General features: G+C 30.6%; 1 protein-coding gene across 16 annotated transcripts in view; it reads left to right on the top strand.

The window, feature by feature from the left end:
- The window catches only part of LOC130904067 (longitudinals lacking protein, isoforms A/B/D/L), a 593,400-nt gene that overhangs the window by 78,036 nt on the left and 494,683 nt on the right, over positions 1-20,681 (top strand). The window contains exon 5 of one of the 16 annotated variants that reach the window (XM_057816608.1): positions 11,535-20,153. The exons of 13 other annotated variants lie outside the window; for them this stretch is intronic. In XM_057816608.1, the coding sequence (XP_057672591.1) occupies positions 11,535-12,007 (473 nt within the window). In that variant the 3' untranslated portion in view covers positions 12,008-20,153. Of the gene's footprint in view, positions 1-5,444; positions 6,005-8,149; positions 10,324-11,534; positions 20,154-20,681 lie in introns of those variants that run through there. 2 more of the 16 variants (XM_057816611.1, XM_057816609.1) reach the window with 2 other exon arrangements.

Below are 20,681 nucleotides of genomic sequence, written 5' to 3'. Positions count from 1 at the left end.
AAGATGAAGTGCAGAAAAATTTTTACCATAAAACGAATGGTGCAATAAATGTTAATGATACCAACGATTCTTAAAAAAAATAATCATTTAGAGATAAATCTGGTGACTTGAGAAGCCTCCTGATGAGGTTAAGTGAGGAAAAAATTCATCATTGATAGTATATATTTCAAGCAACACCAGTAAATTGAAAATAAGTCGGTTAAAGTGTATAGAAAATATAATAAAATTGTTTTTTTAATTGTCGAGAAGGATCGGAAATTCATGACATATATTCGTGTTCTAGAAATGAATTAGTTAATAAGTAGGAGGTAACGCTTATTAATACACACTGTATATGTAATATAAAGACTTACAATTAGTTTAAGCATAAAATTTTTACTGAAATCAAGTAGTTTTAACGAAAATATTTCATTAGGTTTGTTGTAGTTTTGATTTACAACAAATGATTAGCTACAATACTTTTTATGTATTATAATTTGAACTAGTCATTTTTGAGTTACCTTAAACATCAAATTTCATCACCTCATCGATATTTATTTCACATTCGCACTTATAAAAAATGGTACAAATTTATATATTTATATTTTACTTTTAGGATTTCTTTCTCAATCTCTCTATTATATGTATAGTGCATTTGTGTACGGATTTAGGCGAAAATCTTTTAAGCGATTGTCAAATTATACGGTGTCAAAACGTTCATCCAAATTTGGAACTGATGCCGAAGTTACGCCTCAACTTCACGTTATGTCACATGACATCTTGTCTCATGAAATTCAGAAAACCAGCGAAACTCGGTGATTCGAGATGGTGCTCCATCACCAAATATCGAAGCGAGCTATCGCTACACCACGTCGAAAGTTTTAGAAAATCATTACACGGAAATGCTAGCGATTTGATCCCATTTTTTGAACAAGATGATTATTTCAAGTGTATGTACAACAGCACTCGTATGACAACGCGTTCTGAGTACGAGTATTAAGACTTGTTAACAAACAATGATACAATGATATGTTTTTGGAAATTAAGAGGAAAACAGCATACTTTCGGCATATAACTGTTAATTGAAGACAAAATCGAAGACAGAGAAGATGCAAACAGTTTTTGCAAACATTCTTTAATGTATTGTATTGAAACAAGATTAAATATTATATCTAATCCACCACGAACATCAAGATTGACACAATCGAATGTTTTACACACAAAAAATCCCAACAGAACATTTCACTATTTCAAAATATTTATTAATGAACATATAAAAAGAGTTTAGTACAGTGGTTATGGATTTATTCAATCAAAACATTTGTTCGTTTTTTAAAATAATATAAAATACTTTTAAAAAGGTTCAGTTTGTGCATGATTATCGTTATTTAGATTTTGCGGGAAAAAATTACACTCAAAGTATTTTGTGAGACGTTATTTTAAATCACCACTCGAAAATAGTTTTTCGAATCGCCCTATATATAAACATAACGTAGTATTTCAAATTGTTTTCCTGAATTTTAAATTTGAACTATCCATTTATGTAAATTCACTTTTTGTATTGGTTATTGTAATTTTTATTTAAATTTATTATCTTTTTCTTGAATTTCCTAGAATTTGGGTACTTTAGGATAATCTGTCGACAGCATTTTGCATTCAAATCGACGACGGGTACTACCTGGAAAATTTGTTCTATGCGTTTACCTGCCATTTCCACCATTGATTGTTTAATGGGGCCTCGACATTTATTTTTATTAAAATGTTTACTAGTTGTTTGGAAAGTGTGGTGTGGTGGTGTGCTTGTGATTTTATACGAATGGATTTGGTAGAAAATTTCAAGGTAATGTTCTATAGATATCAAGATTTTTGTATATCGTCGGTTTATATCGACGATGATATAAAATTGATAGTTCCTTCTGTTTTTAATATTCTGTACTATCATAAATGCAGTAAAAACATCTGTCGAAGTCATTTGGTTAAAGCATATTAGTTTTTTTGAATAAATTAGTTTTTTTTTGTAGTATTTAGTATATTAATTTCACTTCATAGTTCAAAGTCATTCAGTTTTTACCAAATTTACCTCATTAAATAAACAATCACGACTATGTGGCATGGTTGAAATTATATGTATATACAAATAAAATTATTGTTATTGGTACTATCAACATCGACCTCAATTTTTGTTAAATTCTCTTCTATCAGCTTTCAAAAATTCATATTTTCTTATTTTATTTGACGAACTTAACGCAGTGGTCGGCAAACTTATTAGCCAAATATGCAAATTAAAACGATTTAAAAAAATTGAGAACCAAATCTGTTTGTTGTTTTCCTTTTGATAAAAAATTTCACAATATACATTTTGTTTGTGCTAACATTTTATTTATAATAATGCCTAACGATTATTTAATATTAAAAAGATATATTTTTCTTGAAATAAAACATTTTTTTAATAATTTATTATTGCAAATAATAAAATAAATGCTTTATTGTATACTGTTTCGATTAATATATATTATAAGTGACATCAGTCCACAGCCGGAAAATATTAGAGGCCGGGTAAGCCCGTAGAAATTTTGTGCCACACTCAACAGTTCAAAGTATCGCACTTTACCGACCTCTGACCTAACCTAACAAATTCCAAGCGTGCATTATTATATTTTACAAATAACGTCTGCCGCAAATTTTAAAAATCCTAATTCTAGATTGTAATCTTTGAATTTTTCCAATTTTACAAAGTGGTTAGGTACTAAATTCCAGGTACATATTACTCTTAATGAATTCGTCATGAGTATTTACTCTGTCTACCTTTTCGTTTACCAGAAATATCTCCGTCCTGAGTTGGCGCATCGTTATCTCAACGGATTAACAATCGTCACGATTTGTAGCGCACCCAAATCAACAAATAAACTTTCCTTATAACTATTGGTCAAAATTATGATTGACAGTCTATATAAGATCTATATTTCTTTATTAAATACATCAAATCGTTAATAACTATACCTAAAACTAAAAATTAATGCCACTAAATGTTCTTGATTTTAGGTCTCTTTTGTTTTAAAATTAGTTTATTTATCAAATATATTTTAATAAAGACTTAAAGAAAAGTCGAAACGTCAAATTTTATCTTTCTTCCAAAAATTATTAAAAAAACTGAGAGACCTAAAATCAAGAACATTTGGTTGCATTAATATATCAAAAGAAATAAGAAATTGAAGAAACTGAAAACTAAGATAAGCAGTATTTTTTTATTATTACAAAGATCAGTTATAATGTTAATGCTTAAAATGTTTCTCAATAAAACGAAATCAACCAGTTATGTTTTGTTCAATCATTCAAATTATCTCTTTAAAACTCTTCAACTTTATCTTTATCATTATTATTATCGATCTCAACATAAGCACCGATCTTATCCACTAGAAAATGGAATTTTCACATGTTGATGAGGTAATTTCATTTATTTATAGTACGTAGTAATCGTTTCAAATTCTATGCAGTTAAGTAGTAGCCTCCGCGAAACTATTTTATAGTTGTCATTGTTTCGAATGCATTATCAATCTCCTTTTTGGAGTAGTTTGTCGCAATTTAACAATAATTAAATTTCGAAAAACGAAACCTAAAGATAGCAAAACAAAAAAAGTATGTAATTACAATAAAATTTATTCCCAATAATTTCATATTTCTTGTAATTTTGAAAATCGAATGTGGATAGTTATTTAGGGCGATTCCACACTATCGAGAAGATTTAGTATCTTTCATAGTCTTGAAAATACTTTGGGATCGAGGTAAACAAGTTTTTTAGTTACGTTTTTTGTGTAAAACTTCAACTAACAGATCTACTATGAGCTGTTGCCTTATATATACTGTTACATTGATTCGTGAACATTGTAGAATCTTCCTAAAATTCGAAAAGTTTCCAAAACATATCTACCAAATAATAGATGGAGCCAACCACCGTTTCTCAACCCCGTTTCAAAATTTACTGAGCTAAATATGATTCGATTGTTATGTATTCACTATTTATTTATTTAAGACTGATTTTAATTTATTTAACATAAGAACAAATGACATAATAAACGTATTTTCAATTTAATGTTAATATATATATTTAATTAGTTTGGTAATGTGGCTTACCACAAATCATATAACTTTTAAAAATTGTAATAATGCCTTTCATTTCTTAAAAAATTTTCCAAAATCAATTTTTATTTAACTGACTGTAGTTGTAACGAATATTGTATGATAAATAAATTTATAGATTCATTTCTGTTTTTTCTCTTTATTATTATTTTCTTCAATTTGCTTCTTTGTTTGTGAATGAACGCAATTTTGAGTTGAATTTTCATGTACTTGGATGCAAAATTCTTTTTTAAACTTGAAATACCGGTTCTGGTATGAAGCAGACTTATAATTCTTATATATGATGTGCAATTAGGTTCTATGTGCATACTTATAAATTGACTATCCTAGTTTGGATAGGAAATTAATTCTGTTTCACTTGAATAAGAATAAAATGTCCAACAATATACAGTTTGTCTACGTAAGTTGGCGGCATATAGGAAACTTTTTTATTAATAATTTTACGAAAAAAAGTTATTCTTGATAAAAAGTTCTGAATAGTCCGAAACCTAACATTCAATCATCAGATGTTAAATTTTTTCAGTCGTATACGAGGTTTGTCAAAAAATGTGATTTTTGGTCTAGAGTAAAGTACGTTTCTTTTTGATAATATCGAAAATTGTTATAGAGAAAAGATGTTTAGGATTCAAAATAGCTTTCAAATATTCAACATTTTAAAACTGATTACTAAAGTGGGCTTTGCGAACTGTCTAAATATCAAACATTCGAAAAAACGTCAACAATCGTATTTCAAAAAGTGCCACGGTATTTGAACACTTTTTTTAGCCAGTCTAACAGTGTTTTTCATAATTTTTAGAGACCGTATTGTAAAGTTTTATGTTTGACAGACGTATTTGTTTATGAAAAGTTACACATGTCACCAACATTAAGTCTGATTGTGCTAATAGTGGGTGATAAGTATAAAACATTTCGAGAAGCAGCAGACATTTTTAATTTCCGACATCCGGATAAAAATATTCACCATTTCACAATTTTTAATTCTAAACATCTTTTCTTTATAACAATTTTCGATATTGTCAAACAGAAAGGTATTAGAGCAAAAATCACATTTTTTGATAAACCTCGTATACGACTGAAAAAATTTAACATCTGATGATTGAATTTTAGGTTTCGGACTATGCAGAACTTTTTACAAAGAATAACTTTTTCTATATTACCATTAATTTCCAAATCACTTTTTGATTCAAACTAACAAATTTCCCTTTTTTGTTTGGAATATTGAAATTTGATCTTGATTTATTTTTCTTTTTTGTTCAAATTCTTTCCTCAAGAACGCTTGCCAAAAATCGACTTTATTCTAAAGGTTATCCCGATTTACTTTATTTTAGAACCATCAGATTCCTCTCTGGAACCCAACGGTTTGTATACTGAACCGTTGACAGGTGAAGACGAAACTTGGACTATCCAAGTGATATATCCAGAAAAAGACAATTCTCAACTCCTAACAGGCGAAGATACATTACCTCCCATAGAAAACGGGAAAGACGATGCACAAAACACTATAAACAGCGAAGATTCTCTTATAAAAGATTCCAAAGATTTAACTTGGTTACTAGAGAACATAACCAAAGATTCTATTAAAACTATAGGTTATGTTTGTACTAAATGCGATAAGATTTATAACGCAAAACGGAATCTTGTAAGGCATGTTAAACAGGAATGTGGAAAAGAACCGAAATACAGTTGTAAATTTTGCGAATATAAAAATTATCGACGGAACGAGATCATTAAACATATTACGAAAAGGCATACGACAAAACCTAGTAATCCTCATATAGAAAAACAAAAATAAATCGACGAAAATACGTATCCTTTTTTAAAAAATATGTTATATTAGTGTTGATATTGTTCTTGAAATTTTGTAAAAAATGTTGAATAAATGTTTTTTTTGGATTGCCGTTTTATACTTTGTGCCAGAATCGGCTTAACTTTTACCTAGAATCAATCAATATTATAAAAACATTATTTTTTAAGACTTGTTTTCCACTAAATGTGTATTTGTTGTCGTTAATTCCTTGAAATTGAAGTTACATATTGCCACCTAAGCTGCGCTCAATCATTTTCTCCAAAGAACTGAACTTATCCATCTCCTCAACAGTCTATTAAGCCCTTATGTCTGCTATGCCTTTCCCTTTTGGGGTACGTGTGGTGCGACTCAATTTGAGCGAATCTAAACTACAAAAGAGAGCTGTTAGATATTTACTAAACAGCAGTGCTCACTGCACGGACATTTGACTCTTCCTTCTTTATTCATCTTTGAATCCGCTTGCCTAAATCGTAAGCACCCTCTCCAATGTCCAAGAAACGATCCGGTTAGGAACGCGGAGCACTACCCTTATCTAACCACTCCACGTTCAGAATTAGTTAGGGCTTAGATCAGTGTCGGAAGGAATTCATTGATTCTTCGGACTTTTCTAAAATTAAACTGCGATATCCCCTCTAACGATTCTATAACTCCCTTATCCATTGGTTAGATGAGTGACGTGACATTTGGTGATAAGAAGACAGCTTTCATGTTCCCTTCAAACCAAAATTTGAAAAGATTGCAATCGATCCAAGCAGATTTTTTATTTCGAAGATAAATTTATGTTTTGGAATCCATTAGGCTTAGATGTACTAATAACGAACAGGGGAAACTTGTTTCTTCCATCATCGTTGCTGAAAGGAGCAATGGTTAACTTTTATAAGGTTCGTTCCCGCCTCAGTATTATTTTACGAAGCGAGTATTTTGTTTGGAAGCCTGTCTCGTTGATGTAACAGTTCATATTGTTCTACAACTTCTTGATACTTCACAGAAAACTTCTTGACTGCCTCGGATAGCTTTTTCCCAGAAATGGAACGTCATGAAGGGCTGTCCACCGATCAATCCTGTCTTCACTAGCGGTGAACTCACTTTTTGCAAAGCTATTGCCTCTTGCGACAAGATATCGAGATTCCTTTCTTTCTTGGAAAAACCACATCCACAGTGCGTTGTCAAGCAGTTCAAGTTTAGGCTTCTTCTTTGTTTCGCGTTTTCACCATCTATCACTGTACATGATTTTATGTTTTTTCGATTTCTTTTGCAATCTTTTATCGTCGTAACGCCTACATTGATTTTCTTGACAATTTTTGGAATGATTCCCCTTTTCTTTGTCTTTGTCCCCAGTCTTTGTAGCACTGCTAATTTTTCTTTTAATAAAATAGTATTGTGTTTATGCTTTAGACTTGACATGTTGAAAAAACAGACAACTGTATAAACAATATATATATATATATATATATATATATATATATATATATATATATATATATATATATATATATATATATATATATATATATATATATATATATATATTTTTTTTTTTTCTCAACCTCCGATGGCTCCGTGCAGACGCTACGCGGACATAAGAAAGCGCCATTGTTGACATTCAGGCGTCAGTCGGCGTTGTGCTACAGCCACGTAAACATGGGGAATGGAAAGCTTGTCCACAGATATGACAAATGTCTCAATCTTTTCGGTGATTATGTCGAAAACTAACCTTGAGTGTACCAATCTTTTGGTAACGAAATTATTGTTTTATATGAAGTCGTGTTTTATTTATAGTCTATCGGAGGTTGAAAAAAAACGGGCCCTCGTACTGACCACAGAAGAACACTGTCGATACGAGAGAGATTAGAGCACTAAAGCGGACAAGCGATAAGGGAAATATTAAACTATCAATTAAATCTGATATATCTTCTAAAAATTGGAAAATCCAAATGTATTTTCAAATTATTCACATCGTTAATACTATAGTCGGACTTTCTGTAGATTTAGAAACAATCAAGAATAAAATACAGTTTATTAATTTGATCAGAATTATTTCCACGATGTTTACTGACCATATGTTAACAAAAACATCTAAAACTTCATGTTGTTTTTCTACGATGCTTAATATAACTTCGTTGTAGATTAATACTGTTCTTATCGTTTAAAAAAATTGTTGTTTATTCCATATTTCATCTGAATTTAATCATTCATCGACTTTTTACTGAAATATTTATTTTTTAGCGAATATAGTATCGCCGACAATTTTGAATATCAAAGAAGCATTAGCTGCATTTCCAATAAAGATAGAATTGAGAGAAGACCAAAGCATTCAACCGATGCCGTTCCTCACCTCGGAAACTGAAAAACCTAAGAAAAAAACCAACAGAATTCGCGGTAATTTCCGTTGTCACCAATGCAGTAGAAATTACATAAGAAAAGATTCGTTGCAAAGACATTTGACTTACGAATGTGGTAAAGAACCGATGTTTCAGTGCCCTTTTTGCCCTCAGAAGTGTAAGAGAAGAGGGCATCAGTTAAGGCACGTTAGAAGGCAGCATAAAGATAAAATCGGTATTATGGAAGAGAATAATCCCGATTTATTTAACAAGAAAGATTCATTAGAATATGTGTTGAAGTAGGCTGTTTTTTTTTGTGTGATTGTTCACTTTTAGTAGTTTTATTTAGTGTTTTTAGCCAAAAACGGAAATTCAAACCTCTATGATATTAGATAATGACAAAATTTCGAGAGATTTGTATAATATTCGCACTAGAGACTGAATTAATCAAATTTATAGATTGAAAAATTCTTTATGATATAACTAAATTAACATTGATTTGTTTTGTCCTCGCTCCCGAAATTTTGGCATTATGTCTATGCGACCAGAGCTCCCTGTACATTTATCTGGCATTAGTTACCCGATTTATTTTGTTTCTTGGGAGTTTTACATAAACAACAAACTATTTACCACTCAGTAGATGAATGCAAAAATTTAATATACTCAATTTATGATTTCCACGATGTTTTAGAATCGGAATCAAAGCTTTCTATTCAATATCTATTTTGTTTTATAAATTTCGATCTAACCACAACTTCTTCATTTTGTTTTGTGTTTAAAAACTTATTCGCGATAAATTTATTACTCACTTTCTTGTTTCAAACACAGTAAAAAAAGAACAATACAGAAAAAAATTATTTCGAAGCCACTGTTTTAACTTTAAATTGTCTTAATCCCGTGGAGTACTTGGGTTAGTTCAGCGCATAATGTTGCCAGAGCGGAATAAAATTTCGACTATCTACTTTGTGATTTTAATATTATTCGAACTATAGAATCTAGGAACACGAAACATGATTTTTCCCTGTTTCAAAGGTACTCTATGATAGTCAACTAAGCCACACATGAATCAAACTAGGCAACAAAAAGATTGGCAACGTTATAAGCTACGAAGTTTAAAGAAAGCTCTGGCTTCCTCCAGGAAGGTCAAGTTTCAAACTAGACTGGTTAAAGTAAAAATTAGAACAAAAAAGAAAGGAAAGAATTTGAGTACGTCTTTGTTTGTTGCATTAACTTGTTCACTTGATTGGCTTGAATAGAATATTTCTCCTAATCAAAAAACTTTTAATTACAGTTCATTTTTATTATTAGTATTGTCTAATCACGATTTCTATCTGTCGTGATACGAATTTTGACGTATTTCTTTGACAAAATCGCCGAGGATCTAAAAGATCTAAATCCAGACCGATTGAGCGATCCACTCGATCTAGAAAAGTTTCCATTGTAAATGTATAAATAAAATTTTGTTGCATGGTGCTGAAATAGTGCAGAAATTGAAATAAGGATTACGAGACCTTCAAGATCAAACAGTCGCTCCAAGAACTGTTAATCTAATTTCGTTGAATTTGAAATCGTTTCTATACAAAGTAGAAACTTTTGACTCTAAATAATTAGTTCTTGAGCTTCATTGAATTTTTAATTGTAAGCGTTATTTAATTTAAATATACATTCTAAATTATTTTCATTAGAACTACTTATTACGAAAACTTCAGGCATTTTTATCTTGCCATTAGTATTTTAATTTGTCATTAGTGCTTCAATTTTCTTTGAACTTCCAAAAAACAACTTTTAACTATTTTTTTTGCTTTGATTATAATGAGATAAACCCGAGGATTCTATGTTGATGCGTTTCTAAGATATTGAATTTTTTCCAGTATTTAGCCATTCAGGGTTAAGGTTATAGATATTCCAAAAAAATATACATATGACTAGACAAGAAACCTATTATCTAATAATATGAATATCAGAATTATTCAAACAAATACCGCAACATAGACTCGGCTTAACTAACCTACTTAGGGCCAAATTTACAGTTAAACAGAAATTTTTCTGCCAGTTATAATAAACATAAACAAAAAGAAACAGTCGAATCCAAATAAAGTGAACTTGGAAGGAAAACGAAAAAAATTGGGAGGATTCGCCAACGAATTCAATGATGAAAATAACGAAAATGGTCACGTTTTCGATAGAACCAGAACAAATTTAAAAAATGTGGAACAATTCAAAGATTACCTCTAGAACAAACAGCTTTTTCTTTTCACTGCGCGTCGATAATGTTGATAGTTTCTTCAACATCATCGTCGAGTTCATCAAATCTTCAACCTAAACGAAAGTCAAATTCGGATCCTCCGATTCATTTAAACTGACCGCCAAGTGAAGTTTGTCAGCAAACGCCATGTATAAAACGGTTCTTGTACTTTATACCGACGTTCAAGGTTTAAACTTCACTTATAAAATTGGGCCTTAGTTGTGGTGAAAATCATCGGAGAATTCTCTGTCTACTTTCTTCAGAAATGCTTCACAGCCTGTCCCATTTGTTCACTCCAAAACCTTGTTAAATAGGCTACAAATATGTGGTTTTTTGCTAGCTCTTCTCGATGTATTCCCAGGCGAAAACGACATATTGAACTGTACAATGAAAGTTCGTGCTTTCCTCCATAGCCAAAGGCGTGAAGAAAATGCAAATTTTGGCTTATTCAAGGCCAAGAAGGCTAAAATATATGATGATATACTGAACGTTGAAAAAATTGATGTTATGACGTTTTCTATTTCTCTCTTTTTACTAATAACTTCAACATCAAGATGCGCAAACTTTGTCTTTGATGCTTTCACATTCTACTGTTTTGTTTTACAGTGCTTCTGAATATCAAATGATTAACGAAAAAGTAATTTCGTTTATTTTTTTACTTCTCAGACTATCTAGCTACAATTGTTGATATTTAATTAGAACAAAAATGCATCTTTTATTACGTGATACGTAAACCAAAAGAAAAATATTCATTTGACAATTAGACAATTCTTTGCTGGAATATGTTTTTATAAATGTAAGTATTGCGAAAAATACTCAGTCTTATGTTAATTTTATTTTGTAATGGTTTTTATTTTTTTTAAACGCTTATTTATACGTTAAATTTTTGTATTGTAATAATTATAATTTCAGTATATAATTTAATATGCGATTTTGGTTTTATTTTGCATGCTGGTCCTATTTAATTTTCCGTTAATTCTTTAGTTGCTTCTAAACATTTCCCACCTCATTTTTTACCTTTTTATTACAGCATGTTCTTTTTTAGCTGAAGATCTAAGAGTTAAAAAACCCGGTTGGGAGGATTGGCCATCTCATTTGGTCCTTCCCATGATGATAATGCGCGAAAATATGACGCAATCTATGCTACAAACGTTAAATCGAAATACTCTAGACCTTTCTCTGAATTCCAAACCGAAAAATAAACCTTCAATCGTATCGACCGTTGGCGGTTTCGTTTGCGGAGATTGTGGACGAACATATAAACTGAAAAGTTCCTTGCGCAATCATCAGAAATGGGAATGTGGGAAAGAGCCGCAGTTCAAATGCCCTTTTTGCGTTTACAAAGCTAAACAAAAGATGCATATGGCAAGACATATGGAAAGAATGCATAGAGATGTCGATTATGCGGCCGTTAAAACTGAAATTAAAAGCGAAAATGACAATCCAAATAATTCTGATACTGTTGGAGAAAGTAGAATGGAAATTAGCAATGACAGCAAAAGTTGTAGCAATATGTAGAACTTTACAGGATATTTTACATATTTATCGGATTCATTTTTTGTTCACCTGTATTGAAATCGAGTAATAATAGCTATGAAACAATAGAAAACAAAATATAAATGTGTACATTAAAATAACAAAATATCGTTTGTTCCCTCAATTTATTTGTTAAATATTTATTATAAATTTATTAGAATTGTAGATAAATTTTTGTCTACAATTCTTAAAACCCATTGACGAAAACTAGTTAAATAGTATAATTCAGTGATTCCTTTTGAATATTAACCATTCCTCTTTTTATATATGACACATCACTCAATAAGTCGTGTGACTAACTAAGAAAAAATACTTTTTCTATCAAAAATCGACTTTTTTCATCAATATAATCTTTTTCAAAAGCAGTACAATCATTCCAATGAATCTCTAACTTCTCCAATTTGTCTTTTGCCTCAAAATAGTTCAGATCTGGACTATATGGTTGATGAGGAAGCAATTCAAAGTGTAATTCGTCCAATTCAACCATCGTTGGTGAAACACTGGTTTTCTCTTCGACATAACAGACCGGTTTTCTTCGATTTTTGTATTCGGTATTAATTGGAGATAGCCGATTAGCAATATTCCATGCGCAGCTCAAAATAATGAAGCCATAACCTTTCCTGCTGACCGTTGTGCCTTTCGACGTTTCGGACGTGGTTCACCGGCTGCAGTCCACCCAGATATTGTTCATTTTGATTCCGGAATTGAGTGATGGATCCATGTTTCATCCATTATCACATATCGAGGCAAAAATCTGATTTATTACATGCAAGCTGTCTCATCAACACGTTGTTGTTTTTGATCGACTGGAAGTAAACGTGGCACACACTTTGAAAAAAGTTTTCTGGAGTATCTACCTCAATTAGACAATCAAAACGTTCACCGTCATCGCTGTCTTTAAGGCCACGTTTAAATTCAGCAAACCAATGGTTCTTTTCGGTGGAGCAGAGTCCGGTTAACACTTTTGAAGCCATTACTGAGCTGGTACAGCATTTTTGCTGTAATGATAAATTAATCCATTAATTAATTAATCCACTTTTTTCTGAATAATCGGAATGTCATCAATGTCTTTTGAAAGTTGGTACCTCCTAAACGTCATATGGATTTGTTATTGGAAGCTCCATCTGTGTGTCAGTCACGCGACTTGACATTGAGTGATGTTATATGTACTACATTCCATTAGTATTTTATAGTTTCAACTCAGAACTGCCATTAACAATATTAACAAGGTATTGCAAATACAAACTGCGCCTTATCAAATATTCTTGTCTCTTGATTTTTACCAACATCTTGTTTCTTGAATACATCTTCTAAATTATCCTTTAGCAACTATTATACTTTTTTATACTTATACTCAAATAATGAACAATTTCTTCGAATTTGGGACCAATAAAAAGTCACTAGGGGATAAACTCGGAGAATAGGATGGATGAGGAAACAATTTTTGTGCCCTCACCATGTCCCGGTGTAAGTTTATGGAATCAGTTGATATGATATGTGACAATTGTTATTAGAAGCTTTTTTAGGGCTCCATAGATACTAACGTATTACAAAATTAAACCAATCCGTATCCACGTGGATACACCAAGTTTTTGCTTTATTATAGCGTTTAAAAATATATTTACATATAATGAAAATATTCAAAATAATCTATTACAACGCAGTTTTGCAATACCTTGCGACATACTTCAACGATATTTCAATGAAGCTGATTTAATTTCAATTTCCGAATGATGTATACAAGGTATTTACGAAATTTTGAGCGTTTTATTTGGAAAATACCACAGTAAGTTTTTGGAGGAAAAATTGAAATTTTATCATAGAATCTTAGTTTTATTGAATTAATCGTATTTTCTGTAATAGCCATTATATTTATTTTGAATACTCACCAGTGTACGCCTCACGATATATTGTGATACCGAAATATAAAAGACAGTTTAGTATTACTTGTACGCAAATCCGCCTGTTATTGTTTTGTGGTATACTTTTATGAATGATAAATACTGCCAGTATCATGATTCGTATCAACCGATAGTTTATAATTTGTTTACCATACCTTAGTTTTATTTTTTTTTTGTATTTTGTTGATATGAAGATGTGGGAAATATACAACTAATTCTCATTTGTAAAAATACAAAACTAGAAACCTCATTTCAATAGCAATAACACGGAATAACTGGGAAAGTAATATCGAGGAGGAAAATTTAATTATTCCTTTGACGATATAATGGAGTTAGTAGCACTTTTTTCTGAACAATTTTTTTTATAAATATCTATTTTTTCAAGTTCATGGATAACCTAAAAGGTATTAATTCAGTTATTAATGATCGGCATGTTTTTTTTGTTGTATATGTGTATAGATTTGAGGTCTTGTGTACACTGCGACCCAAAGGATTTATTCTATCCCCCTTTCTTGTTGCGATACTGTGGAATCCAGTGTTTATAGTTGATCCATTAATCCCCTTCCTTTTAAAAAGTCTAGAATATGAGATAGTTTTAATTGCCGGAAATCTTCGTCTTCTATTTCATATGCATCCAGGTGTAGTACTCTGCAATTCCAACAAAACCTGCACGCCGCATTATCTGCTAGTTCTAGCGTCTTCAGGTATTTGTTGAGGCGACATTGCCCCAATAGAACTACTTAGGTTGATACTTTCAGCATATCTAGTCTGGTTATAGTTGTTCAGAAGAATCTTTCCCTGTCTCAGCCCTTGTAGGTTGTCCCAATAATTCGTTTTGCTCCTATCCAGTGTTTTTTCCATCGCTCTGTAGCTGATACCACAGAAGATTACAGATCCCGTGAAGGACTTGTCTGCCTCCGCTTTAGGTGTGTCCCGGAATCCGTTGTAGGTTAATTTTATTTTTCTTGTCTAGCTCGTTTAATTTTTCTAGGCAATTCCAAACAAGATTTTATGATATTGGATCTTAGAGCTGACTATAGGATAGTTCCTTTCTAGATTGAACCGAACACTTTTGTCAATTGTATAAATTTCTGCTTGAAAAATACTTAGTGCGCTGCCCAGACTTTTAGAGTGTTTGGTTCTGGGCCCCTACACTCATATTCCAGTTTCATCTGCTGTTTTTCATCCATCCGTTTACCATTTAATGGCATTTCTGTTCATTTCTTGTATGTGTTTTGGTCTCATTTGTAATTTTTTTCGATGTGACGTCCTGAGGCATGTTTCAGGGTTGGTTTTTTTCTGTTACCGAGTTTGATATTGTATAAACATTCTATACAACGAATTTTGTGATTATTCTAGATAAAACTTTGGAAATAGGAAATTTAATATTGATCTAAACAATACGAATATCCACGCAAATTATTGGTTGCTCACAAAATTTGTTAAAACCAAACATAAAAAAATTTTTTATTTAATAATTTTCTTTTAACTTCCATGAATTGACTGTCATTTTGAATTTTTCACAGTAAACTGAGTAATATACATCATTTTTCATCTTCGTATCAACAAAAACTTTTTTTCAATAAAAGCCGATGTACAGTGTGTTCATAAAGTGATGTGATCCCTCATTACATTGGAACATTTCATTATAGATACAATACAAGACATTTCAGGACAATTAATGACTGAAAAACCTATTACTTTATAACCAATAACGTTTTATCTATAACTATGAGGAAAAACACTCAATGTATTATCGATTTTTGTCAACATTATAATTATATTCAATAGTAATATTTCAACATCTATCAATATTCTTGTCATTTATGATGTCATCGATGTAACCTTCAGTAATTGCGATTATGCATTATGTATTCATTATTTTGATAACTTGGAAGTAACGAGTTTGATTTTCGTAAAAATACCTGACGCAGGAAACGATCTATGGAAAAAGATAGAAGCATGATGATGATGACCCTGATATAGGAACAATTTTCCTCTGAAGTAATTAGATAAGGATGGTTCATTTTCGTGTGAGACTTGCTCTTAGTGCGAGCTATTTTCTATATCTTCAGTTTTCATAAAATGTTACTTAGGTTCTCATTCAAATCATCTATAACGGAATTTGTACAAAATATTTATGAAATATTTCCAAATTTCTTCATACAATTGGAAATAGAAATCTGCTGAATCACCTAGAGGTGCCGTGGGTACTACATGATGATGATGAATAGAAATAGATAAATTAGCACGTTACGATACTTTATGAACACACTATATTCATTTAATCATATTATTAATACTCAATATATCATTATGGCAATGTTGGCAAGTTCTCGGACTCATCAACATCTTTTTTTGTGTCATTAACTCCCACTATTCTTAATTATTAATATATTATATTGTTTTTAATATAATATAGTTTAAGATTTTTCTATAAAAAAGAAGTAAGCGAAGAGAAAACATTTTTATAAATTTAACGTAATTTCCATTTTAGAATAATTTATAATTTGCTTTTAGTTATAGTGAGTTCCAAATGTTTTTTGTCATTTTTGACTAAACATGTAGAAATATACCTTTTTTACACACTTATTCGGAAGTGCCGATTCTCAAATATTAGTGATGTTGTATGGAGTATTCCATCTGAGAATTTGTAGTATACAAATGTCTCGAACCCTTCTTCATCTCTATCAATCGTTCTTCATTCATTATTGGATAATAAAATTTATATTAAAATGAAAAATTCTCTAAGTAACCAATGATTTAACTGCATATTCTTTTCCTTGCGAGACCAATTTATGACACGATGGATCTGATTAAACCTCAACGCACTGTATAAGGTTTTGTATTCTATCTACTTCTTAGTCGCTGCGTTCGAGTTGACCATTTTCTTATCTACATACTAAGGTTAGGTTTGGTCATAAAATTTCAACCAATTACTCTAAATTTATTCTCATCCATGGTAGTTTTCTTTGGTAAAGAAAATGGTTAACCAGAATTCAATATTTAGATATCGATCATCCTGGGAAATATAATTAGTTTACAATAGTAGTCGGGACGCAATTCATATATGACCCTTTCAGTTACGTTTAGTGTTTCCAATACAGTTTTCTTCTTAACATCCAGCAACACAGCATCGATTATACATAGTTAATGTCACCAATTTCAATCAAATGGTTATCAACTTTTAAACGTACTTATATCTATTACTTTTCGGTTTATCTGGTGAGTAAAATTTCCATTTTTGAATGATGGACCTTTATACCATCTCTTTTTTGAGATACTTTTAGTTAAAACATTTAAAATGATCATAGATAAACTGATATGGCTTTCAATATTTTTCAAGCTTTTTACTTAGCTTTAGACGACACTTAAAGTTTCCAGTTCGTCCACAAGATAAACTTTAAATTTGTTTTAACAACTTTTCTAAGCTTTTATTCATCGTTACTTCATCATATGAATTCTAGACTACATCTTTTATTTGTTTTCATTCGGTTATTCTCATTTTGAAACGGCGTTGCGAGGTTATGTTGAGTGTCTTCATCTCCATGTGTAATAATTTGGTCTTTCCACTAGGAAAACGCTGAATTACCTTAAGTACACATTCTGGATTGTTTGTCATCAAAAAATACCGAATAAAAATTAATTTTGTTTTATATTTTGTATCGTTTTATGATCCCAATGTTTCAATTCGTAATTAAAAACTATTATTAGTGCGTTCTATGATTGTAAGATCTCAACTTGAAATGTTTCTCAACATTCTCCAGCTTACTCTTTTTAGGAATAATTTACGTGCTCCGATTTAATCGCTCTCTAACCTCACTAACTTTTAATTTTGATTACAACAGCAATTATTTTGATTATACATTGTTCCTATTAAAGAAAAACGTTGTTCCTATTGTTCAGATGTATCAGAACAAGTATTACCACGATATTATTGTGATAGGATTATAATATATACAATTTTTTGACCAGTGCCTTCTCATTAAATCTCACTTACTTCCAAAAAATACGTTGAATTCGATACGTAGTTTTTAGAAGTAATTTGATTTTTTCTTTAAGCTTATAATAAGAAAAACTTTTTATAAAGACGCATTGATCTTATTGACTCAGTGATAAAATTCCATTACTTCAAGGATGTGGATATAAATAAGATATTTAGTTTTTAATCAAAGAGCGACCTGAATCAAATTTGAACATAAACGCAGTTATTGTTAATTGAATAAGAGACACTGTTATCTTGATTAGATATCATGCAATCATTTAAAATATCTAAAATCCTGCAACTTAACGTCTTCAGTAGTTGCTTGTTGCTCCGACTGGATCAGTCGGATTCTGCAACGTCTGAAAATGCAACGAAACGTAGTAGAAACAAACACTTTTTGAGAATATGCATTTGTTAAGTGTTCAATGCCTTAGAATACTAAAAATTGAACAAAGTACAAATTCAGAATGATAAAACAAAAGATACTCATCGATGAAGATCGCATTCGAATGCTTAAATGTCCTTATTTTCTACTTAAAAATCACCTGGATCTTTATTATTGTTGAGATCCATACAGATACACCTCTAACATTAAAAAATCATCTTCCGACGATTCTGCAGATATTATTCTAGTCATAGTTTCCGGGAACGAACTTATGTTGAGTCTCATCATCTCCATTATCCTTCGGTCTTCATATTGATATTCAAAGAACACCGAATTACATCGAGTACATTTTCTGGATTGTTCGGTGTCAAGGAAAACCACGTTGTACTGAAATATCTCAGATAACTTGTATAGTTTTTTGTTTCCAATGTTTTTTATAACTTTAACCATCACCATAGCTGCGGTTACTCCAGGTCTTTCAGTTTTAGTTTCTTTGAATCGTCTAATAAATCCAATAGCACCCAAAGATTTTTCGATAGTTAATGAATCTTTTGAATAATTTCAAATATATCAATATAGTTGCATATACAAGGTGATCTCAAAATGTACTCAACTGTAGGCTTATAATTTCATTGATTGAAATGATGAAACAACGTTATATTTGTTTAATTCATTAATTAATATTTAAAGTATTGGTGGAAAGATTAATTTGCGTCGGGCTTGGAGGACTTGACGTTATTAATAAAAGATTAATCTTTCACTTTTTCTTCATTCTTCTTTGATTCCATATTCCTTTTATTTCTTTCAATTATTCGAAAAAATGCATGTGGGAATCGATCACTGTATCAACTGTCTCAAAAAGTGTTATCTACGGTGCATTCCACTAAGCACCCACAAAAATCATATTCATGACCACGGCCTTTCCCGTTCCACTTAGTCCGTAGCGACATAATTGTAAATCCAAGTTGAATGAATCGTGAGACGTTCGAAGCTTTGAGGTAATAAAGCAGCGAAAATAAAGCAACAGCTTTAAGAGACTATCTTATAATTCGTAAATCTTTGAATTTACATTTACGTAAAATCAAAATGGGGTTCGTCATAAGAAGGGTCCAGAAATAACTAACAATTTCCCTCACCGCATCAAATAATTGGCATTCTCGTGGTTGTCATTTTTGTCGTTTTGAATTTTGAAAAATCAAATAGTGTCTCTTTTATTAAATTTAAGGTTCTTCATAGTTTTATTCAGGTCATCTTGTACATATAGGTATAGATTATAATTTTCTTGGTTATTTTTTTAGATGTTATTTTTTTAACAGCAAAATTTTTGCTTTTGAATATTTTTATTAAATATGAAATTATATGATTTTCATAGATGAACACGTCTTCGCGATACGAGTATAAATTAGTTTAATATTGTTTATATGAACAGTCTTAGAGTAAGTGCTTTTTTGCAATTATTATATTTTTTTTTGGGTTCCAAATATTTATTTTCGTTTAAGCTGTTTAGAGCGAATCTTTTTAGTTGTATTTGATTTATAAAAAAATCCTCGCGGTTTTACTAATTTGAGTTTATATTATTGTGAATATTTGGAACATGAAATATATTTTTTTAAACCGATTTGTGCTTTGGAAAAAATATATTACGCTTTATTTTAATGCGGCAGCTTTTCAAAAACGGTTTTGGTGTATATGAAAAAGATTTTGTTTGGATTTATCGAGGTGATTATGTAAAAAATTAAGAGAAAAATTTGAAAAAAAAAAGAGCTTTTACTTTATGTTTTTTTACCAGGTGTAGGGACCAATGAAAGAAAAAAAAGTTAACCAATAAAGTAGAGTCGATTTGGCTTTGCTTTTTTTCTACAGAAAAACAATACTCAAATTGATCGTGATTTGTGATTTATATTTACCATTTTTTTTTCATAGATAGTTTCTCTGATTTGATATTAGTTTGTAAAATATTTACATTTGCTCCCGATATTATTTGTTATAATTTTTTCTTTAATAGATATATATTTTTATATTGAAGCTTACAGGTAGTGGTAGACATTTTCCAATAAATCTTTTTACTAAAATCGACTTTTATTTTAATATACAAGGTGTTTCATTGGAAAAAAACGACATAGAACAAACTCCAAAACATTTTTGTATTTCTGTACTAGCATTTTTTCTAGATATATTCTACGGTAATTTTACGGACGTATAAATTTAAAAAAATATATACTATTGAGAGGGAGAAGAGCCATATAACACGATTACAAAAAAATTTTACAAATTATTGAATCCAATTAAGTAAGAATCAATTTTGAAAACTTAAGAGCGAAACATTTTTCGTTTACAACCAATTTTTGAAATGAATTTTTTATATAAAAATAATTTGTTGACAAT

Source organism: Diorhabda carinulata, chromosome 2, assembly GCF_026250575.1.
Source record: "Diorhabda carinulata isolate Delta chromosome 2, icDioCari1.1, whole genome shotgun sequence".
NCBI classification, from domain to species: Eukaryota; Metazoa; Arthropoda; class Insecta; order Coleoptera; family Chrysomelidae; genus Diorhabda; species Diorhabda carinulata.
The sequence above is the reverse complement of the archived record's forward strand: the minus strand, read 5'-3'. Positions and strand labels throughout refer to the sequence as shown.